The following is an 8,752-nucleotide window of genomic DNA, read 5'->3' as shown; positions in this document are numbered from 1 at the left end:
CCGTCCGTCCCCGGCCGGGCACACGGGGTGGAGCCGGTCCGCCCAGGCCAGCACCACGGCGGTGGGCACGAGGATGGCCAGCAGGACCGCCGCCACCACACACGACACCGCCAGAACTACTCGCCAGCGGGGGCGTCTGAACCTAACCTTCTCGGTTCTTGCGTCTTCTGCAAACTTTGGAAAACTTTCGTCGGCAGACATGACTTAAAGACTCCCTTTTTTTACCGTCTTCACCCAGGAAACGCCCACTCAACTAGCACTAACCTCAGGACGGTGTACAGGTCTTTAGGTCATTTCCGGGGCAGGTTAACGATAGTTTGGTTAATGATTGCAACTTGTTTGGTTAATGATTGATATTTAAGTAAATGCAGCAGTTACAATGGCTGTAGATTGATCTCCACAATTGTTTATGAAAAGAAAAGGTTACAAGAGAACTGATCTAAATCCTGATCTGTTGTAAAATTTCATTTTGGAGACAGGGGGTTAGCCTTGGAGCTAAGGACGATGAGCTTACAGGTATAAGCCCTGAAAACAGTCTGGCGTCCAGGCTTAAGTTGAGGGAGTCTGTGTAGGCCCTGGAAACAGTCTGGAGTCGAGGCTTAAGTTGAGGGAGTCTGTGTAAGCCCTGGAAACAGTCTGGATTCTAGGCTAAAGCTGGGGATGACTGTTTAAGCCCTGAAAAAAAGGCTGGCTTCCAGACTAAAGTAGGCCCTCGGAACAGTCTGTCTTCCAGACTACAAAAACGCGCGACTTATTAATCTGTTTTCTTGGCAACTTGAGCAGACGCGCGCCGCCAGAAATTAGATCACGTACGATCCAGACAACTTCGTATTGCTTTTTTTCGTTAATATTATCATTTTGCAAGCCGACATGTACAGCACAAGAGGTGCAGCGGTTGAATCTGTTCTGCTTGCGCGACCGATGCACATACGGTGTTCGAGTAGCCAGGTGCTGTTTCTTGTAAGGAACTAGCTAGTAGACTTGGAGGTATTGCTGATACACTCCGGCTATCGCATACCTCAGTGCCCCGGTTTCCTTCCCTAGGAATGTGGTGAGTTGTTTAGGACCTGGTCAAATACGTCGTACAATCATCGTACGGTGGCAAACTGGCATTCTTGGGGCAATCGTGTATTTGTCGTACAGACTGCAAACATCTTATTACCAAAAAGGTTGTCTTCGATTATTTTTCGCGATTTGTTCTATCAGGTCAGCCTGCTTGAAATTTCCAGAAATTTATTTTGGAAAATTTCTAGTGGCAAGTACTTTTACTACACTCACGGGGCTAAAAGTGTAACATCCTTTCAAAAGACTAGTTGAGTTCAGTAGAGTGAAGGTTTAGATCGGACTTTTATGGAACTCGAACCAGCGATCTTTCGTAGAGTCAACCCCGTAACGGCTTATAATGGCTTACGAGCAGGCGGCGCCAGTCAAAAATCCTCGGTGCTGAGACTGAGAGTGTAACATCCTTCCAAAAGGACTGTAACCCAGTAGAGTGCGGATTGTAATAGATCTAACTGTTTAGGATTTGGGCCAGCGATCTTTCGTAGAGTCAGCCCCGTAACGGCCATGGCTTACGAGCAGGCGGCGCCAGTCAAAAATCCTCGGTGCCTGCTCGAGACTCGCCCCGCCGAGGGTCCAGACGGGCTCCGGTTAGCCTCCAACAGCGCGTACGAAATGCCCGAACCGGTGAGACTACACGTCCGGCACTTCGAACTGGTCCAACCAGTCGTAACTTCACGTTCAAGAGCGACCTGTGAAACCCGCTTCTGGTGTGCCCCGGGCCCTGTCTACGAAAAAGCCCAACCGGTGGAACTGCGTTTGGCGGACAAGCCCTCCCGTCAGCCTGACTTGAGCTCTGACCCACCACCGATGGCTCTGAGTATTACCGACGGGGCCAGGTCGAAGTCGCCCCCGCCCGTGTTCCCACCACGTGCGGGTCACCATGCGCCCGGGTCCCGTTCTGTGTCCCCGCCGGGGGCCGGTCATCATTCGCCCGGCGCCCGTTCGGCTTCGCCTCCGCCCGTGTCCCCATCGCGAGCCGTTCGCGTTCTCCGCAAGGATACGGACTCCCGGCCGATGTCGCTACCACCGCCCGGTGCCCAGAAAGCGGGCTCGATCCGCATAATAGAAGAAACCCGTCCAGCGCCTCGAAGCGACCAACTGAACCGTACAGACGGCGTCGGCACAGCGGCCCGCCTGTCCCCTGAACCCCGCCCGTCCCCTAAAGACCGCCCGCTTCCCTCGCAAGAAGAACTTGGAGGTCCAGCCATTGCACCTTGTCCTCCTTCAGGTGAAGGTACTGACGTCTCAGACCCAGTCGACCCTGGTCCTTGCAGTGCCTTGGGCAGCGGTAACCAAGGGCAACCCGCACGCGGTCGGCATGGCAACCGCCCTACCTCAGGTCAGTAATGTAGCGAAGGTTTATTGCAAATCCATGCCCGTGGGCTAATTGCAAGAACATTATAAAGTGATAAACAGTAGAAATGATAGTAAATGATGGTGCCAAAGCGATATGTTGTTATTGTTGGGTTTGATTTCTTTTCTGTGTGCAGTGGAGTATGAAATGCCCGGCGTTTTGCGAGATGTATGAACTGGGAGGTGCTAATTGCAATGCAGTTTTTGTAGGCTGGGAAGGTGACTAAAGCTAGGGAACATTTTGGTGACCATTCCGAAATATCTATATCTCACTCTCTTTTTCTCCACCCGTCCCCTCTCTCCCTCTTTGTGTGTTTATTTGTTTGTTTGTTTGTTAAAACTGTCATTCGGTGCAGAATATTATCAACTACCTTTATTCATGCAAATGACGGTCTTATTTGCATAATCAACGAAAATAATTTATAATTCTTCAGTCGCAACACTTAAATAATTGTTTCTTTATCATTTCAACATTCAGTGAAAAGACGAGATATTGGCAAATATATTGGTAAACATGATTAGTTTAACATCATTTGGCAAAGGTATGAGGTCGTGGCAAAAAAAGTGTTGTTGATTTGTTGGAAAGATTGTGGAAATGGTATTGAAAAACAAACGGTTACATATCCAACAGAGAACAAAGTAGAAGAGGCCAGTCTGCGAGACCACATGCTACGTCATCTAAGGTGCCTAGCCGTCACGGTCGTTACCATGGTGATACTGATGACGTCAGGCATCGTCCTCGTCACACTGACCATGACACGTCATTCTGCTGACTCTACAGTAAGATTTTCCCAATTGAATTTTTACTCGTCGCTTCCAAATGTGGCCTTGTCACATGCACAGCACATTCCTGTGTTTCTTTTTATTCCAACATGTAATCACCAGACGCGGTGACGGCACACTCAAGTTTTTTCAACTTACATTAATGCCGCCACCAACACAGGGGACAAATACATGACAGGACAATACTTATTTTCACTTGAGCGAAGTGAGGAAAGTGGTGTTACGTGCCTTTCCCAAGGGCACAAGATCGGTGGCATGTCAGGACTCGAACCCGGGACCTCTGGGTTCCGAGTCGCACACTCTGACGCTACGCCACACGACCCCATTGTTGTTGTAACGCAAAACATGTGAGTGGCGCTTATTAGGAGCCTTGTTTTCTGGTAGAATTGAAGTAAAAGAATTCGTAACCGCTATAGTAATACTATTGCTTTGCTCGCTATTCGGCCTATTTTAGTAATAAGTCTGTGTACACAATAACTTGTTGCTCTACAGCCTGGAGCGACAACGGTCCCGTTCAACGCCTCCGCCCACTCTGTCTGGAGTATTTCCGGGAATCCAGACGGCCTGGTAGGTGTTAAATTACTAATTTGCACCCACGTGACTATGACGTAACTGCGTGCTGTCCGCCATGTTGAAAGGTTAAGCCCAGAAGCCACCAGGCGAACTAGAATGTGAACATATGCTAATTACAGTAACATATACGTAATCAGGACGTGTTTAGAATTAAAGCTTTTGATCCAACACAAAGAAGTTCTCTCACCTAGAGCTTTCGACCAGTCACTCTGGTCTTCCTCAGTAGACTGACCCAGAGAGGCTTATCACGTGGCTTCTTTGAAGTGTGACGTCAACACTTGGTGACAGGTGACAGCCTTCGTAGAGAGGTACTAGTAATTCGGGAGGCCAACTTGGTCACCCCCTACCACCGAAGGAATCTGCTTGAAAATTTGATGGAGCGCTTTCAGAGAATGTGTGTGTGTGGAGGGGAGGGGGCTTCTACATTTGATGGCAAATGTCGTCTTTTTTAATTTCTGTATCATTTTGATCTCTTGTAGCCCATGCCGACCCAAGGATTTGAATTCGGGACGTCTGGAGGAATGAAGGCTAACCCATCCTCCACAAATAACGAGGACAAAACCGGTAAGATAAACCACTAAACGATACAGGAGTTTTCTTTTACACAGCCAAAATTTCTCATCGAAGTGCTGATGTTTCGGTGTCTACCAGACACCTTCCTCATCAGAGCTTCTGATTGGAGTTCTGCTTCTCTTACAGATACAGGAGATGTGTAAAAGACAACTCCTGTATCTGTTTAAAGTTGAAACTTTTGTTCCAACACAAAAAAGAATTCTCTCACCTAGAGCTTTCAACCAGTCACTCTTGTCTTTCTCAGTAGATTGACCCAGTGAATCTTGTCACGTGGCTTCTTTGAAGTGTGACGTCAACACTGGGTCAAAGGTATCTGGTAGACAATGTCGGTCCCCGTCGCGGTTCAATGTAGGGTAATGGGCCCTGATGTATATGGCTTCCTTCACCCCTCTCAAGCAATAGTCTTGTTCAGTCAGATGTTGGGCAGCCGGCAAAAGCGATTTAATCAGGCTAAAACTTCTCATGGGACACAAGAAAACTATAACTCACCGACGCTATTTTTAACACGACTTATACGGTTGCCTTAGCAACGAGAAGAAAATGCCATTGCTTCTTTAGAGAGGGAGTGTCTTGCGTGCATTGCATTTTTCGTCTTAGACAAATTTCATGTTGGAGACTTGTGTTGACCTTTGGAGCTTACAGACCTTTATAAGCCATGGAAACAGTCTGGCGTCCAGACTAAAGTTAAGGGAGTCTGTGTAGGCCCTGGAAACAGTCTGGCGTCCAGACTAAACTTGAGGGAGTCTGTGTAGGGCCCGGAAACAGTCTGGCTCCCAGGCTTAGGTTGAAGGAGTCTGTGTAAGCCCTGGAAACAGTCTAGCTTCTAGGCTAAAGCTGGGGAAGTCTGTGTAGGCCCTGGAAACAGTCTGGCTTCCAGACTAAAGTTGGGAAACAGCCTGCCTTCCAGGCTAAAGTTTTCTTTGGCAATGACATTTCTATTACTTTGCAGCTGCAGGGATGGGAACAGGAGGCCTTAACGACGACGGGATCGTGTTTGGCGGGATGGGCACGGAGCCGGGGCGGTTCCAGGGCCCGACCGGAGTCGCCGTCGGCTCGGCGAGCGGAGGAGAGATCTTTGTAGCAGACGAGCACAACCGCCGCGTCTCGGTCCACGCTACGGACGGTACCTTCCTCCGCCTGTTTCCCGCCCTAGTCCTGCCAGGGTTGACGTTCAGGACGATGAACCCACACGACGTTGCCATGGAGACGCCGGTAGGTTGGCATGGCAACGATACGTGCACAGTTGTCTCGTTCCCGTGTCTTATATTACTGACCGAGTCGTTTTCAAAACTGAAAGATATCCTGCTGGATCGCTAACATAACAATGGATTTGCTAGATTATATTAAGGGCCTGCATGCCGTTTTTCGTAAGGCGTAATCAGGCCTAGGCATTTAAGGTCTTCTTGATACGTAGGCAGTCACGTACCCAAATGAAACGTAATTCGTAATCATTACATTAGCCGTTACGCGTAATTGGTCATTTCTATTCTACGTAAAGCCAATACATGCAGTTACCTTTATGTAACGTAAGACGTAATCCATAAAGTTGTCCATGATTTAACGTCAATTCTGAGAATTTAACGTAATTCGTGATCGGCGTTGAAAATTTTGCGTAATTCTTATTATTTACTACCCCATACAGGCCCTTCTGTGGGTCGTAGGGCGAAGCTGGAGGGGGGACCATGTGGTGAAGTACAGCAGGACCGGGGAGGTCTTGGGCGGGTTCTCTCTGAACCAGACAGAATCGCACCGCGGGATCGCCTTCGACGCGCGGCGCGGGAATGTCTACGTGACGGAGGCGGCGACGACGGCGGAGCGGAGCCGCGTGGTGGTGACTCGCGCGGACGGGACGCGGGTGCGCACGCTGGTCCATCCTGCCATGCTCGCGCCGTACGGAGTCGCCATAGACGAAGCTTCCGGTCACTGTTACGTCTCCGACGTGTCTGCACACTCCATTCTGGTTTTCGACAACTTGGGCAAATTTCTGAAGAAGTTCGGAAGCAGCGGAGTCGAGAAGGGCCAGCTGTCGCGCCCGAGCGGGATCTGCACGGCAGGACCCGGCCACCTCATCGTGGCGAGCCAGACGCTCCGGCGGGTGGAGCTATTCACCACCGCCGGCGAGCACGTGCGCACCGTCGCGGCGAGCGTGAACACCCCCGACGGGGTGGCCGTGGGGCCCGGCGGCCGACTCGTCGTCACCGACTCCGCTCACGATTTGGTCGTCATCTTTCCCATGTACCTGTTAGACGATGTCTGCCCCCGTCGCGGTTGAGGGAAGGGTGAGGGGCCATGATGCAAATAGCCTCTTTTACCCCTCTTAGGAAATAGTGGCGGTGGGGCCCAGGGGCAGGCTCGTCGTCACCGACTCCGCTCGCGATCTGGTCATCATCTTTCCTACCTACGATGAAAGGATCTAAAGAGTTTAAAGACAAAACGTTTGATCCAACACAGAGCTTTCGACCAGTTACTCTGGTCTTCTTAAGTATAGACTGACCCAGTGAGGCTTGTCACGTGGCTTCTTCATTGAAGTGTGATCAAGGTATCTTTTAGACGATGTCGTATTCATATCTATTTCTACCTAAAAGTATAGTCAATCCAAAACAGCAAGTTGAATTGTTTATCTGGTTTATTGTTTATTAAGATACAGCAACAAAATAGTGATGCACTCAAGCTGAAGCACTTATTTTTACGCCTTAACTTCAAACGAAAGCAAACAGACACGAGGTACCGTACAAAATGTATATACAAAGATAAAAATAAATATTAACAGGGCACCAGCGTTGTAGCTACTGCGTGGTGCCAGAAAATGCACGAGTTACTAACATGCAAATTAGGGACACCAACAAGGCGGCAGACGTTCTGTATCATGATATGCCAATATGATACCGTTCTAGCATAAAGATACTGTGCTGCCAATATGATTCTGTTTTGCTGCCACTACAAAACATTTGCTTAGAGGTGAACTGGGAACTTGGAATTTTTTTTATTCTAACATGTAATCACCAGACGTGGTGACGTCACACTCAAGTTTTATCAACTTATAAGCTGCCACCAACACAGGGGAAAAATACATGACAGGACAATACTCATTTTCACCTGAGCGAAGTGAGGAAAGTCGTGTAAAGTGCCTTTCCCAAGGGCAAAAGATCGGTGGCATGTCAGGACTCGAACCCGGGACCTCTAGGTTCCGAGTCGCACACTCTGCCGCTACGCCACACGACCCCACGACTTGGAAATGCGACAGAAGCTCCTACACTATATCATGAAGGCGCCGAAGTAGCTTGCCGCCTCCTCGAAGCTGACCATGGCCACGTTACTGACTTGTACGAAGAGTCTGTCCCCCGCCCGGAGTTGGAACACTCCGCCCTGGTAGCTGGACAGCAGACCGTACTGACTCCGCTTACTCCAACACCTGCACCAGCAAATAGAATCTCTCGTTTACAAATACAATAAATGGATGTAGTCTCCACCAGACTCCTTTTGCAGGCTGAATAAATAGTAGTCTGAATCGGCCTAAATGGGAATTTCTTTGGCCAGAGAGGTTCGCACAGAGAAGATCCATTAGATATTTTGCCTGCACGGAGGCAAAATGGAGCTTCTCTATCCAATGAAATTCTCATTTAGGGCGATTCAGACTCCTATTCATTCAACCTGCAAAAGGAGTCTGGTGGAGACTAGAATGGATGGGTGATCTTCATTGCATGTTCTTGTCCACATATGCATGGGCTAAATACAGTAGTTATACTGCTGTTCCAATAGAGTCTAAAGATAAACTAGAAAGGTAATATTTGCAAAGCAAATGTATAAGTTTCACATAGGGACGATCTAGGCAAACAATCTGCAGCTCTGTTTCTTAGTCAAAAACATTCATATACATGTATATGGTGACCAGCCCCTCCAACTCTGCCCTGCCACTTGCTACATGATGTAACCCAACACCGCAGGGCGTCTAATACGGCACCAGTTTCAATGCTGATAGCTTTCCGGTCTTGGTCATTGACCTTATTTGTTGCAGAAGAAGAAGAAACACTATGCTAGAAATTGAAAGTTAATGAAGTGATTTTCCGTTTAGTATTGTCATGCCATTTTACTAATAGATTCTTGTTGCACGGTCTTACTTAGTTCTGGCACTCTTCATGACTTCCTGCTTGTCCCGGTAGGTGGCGCTTTTCTTGTACGTGTAGTGCAGAAGCTGGTGATTGTCTGAAGGGCGGGGCTCTCTGTTGTCTCTCATGTACCGGAAATACAACTGGCTGCAAACACACATAAACTTTCATTTATTCCTTCCTTCCTTCCTTCCTTCCTTCCTTCCTTCCTTCCTTCCTTCCTTCCTTCCTTCCTTCCTTCCTTCCTTCCTTCCTTCCTTCCTTCCTTCCTTCTTTCCTTCTTGCTTCCTTCCTTCCTTCCT

The 8,752-nt window shown here is 48.7% G+C and overlaps 2 protein-coding genes across 2 annotated transcripts in view; both read right to left on the bottom strand.

The window, feature by feature from the left end:
• LOC109485708 (sucrase-isomaltase, intestinal-like) overlaps positions 1-201 on the bottom strand; it is a 15,263-nt gene extending 15,062 nt beyond the window's left edge. Inside the window, 1 exon segment of the mRNA XM_019789374.1 lies at positions 3-201. Coding sequence (XP_019644933.1) covers positions 3-201 — 199 coding nt within the window.
• Positions 202-8,458: 8,257 nt separating this feature from the next.
• Positions 8,459-8,752, bottom strand: part of LOC109485775 (tumor necrosis factor ligand superfamily member 10-like) — a 3,558-nt gene continuing 3,264 nt past the window's right edge. The window contains exon 5 of the mRNA XM_019789460.1: positions 8,459-8,597. Within this exon, the coding sequence (XP_019645019.1) occupies positions 8,459-8,597 (139 nt within the window). The remainder of the gene's footprint in view (positions 8,598-8,752) is intronic.

Source organism: Branchiostoma belcheri, unplaced genomic scaffold (assembly GCF_001625305.1).
Source record: "Branchiostoma belcheri isolate BF01 breed outbred unplaced genomic scaffold, Haploidv18h27 scaffold78, whole genome shotgun sequence".
Classification (NCBI taxonomy): Eukaryota; Metazoa; Chordata; class Leptocardii; order Amphioxiformes; family Branchiostomatidae; genus Branchiostoma; species Branchiostoma belcheri.
This window is presented reverse-complemented; position numbering and strand designations above follow the sequence as displayed.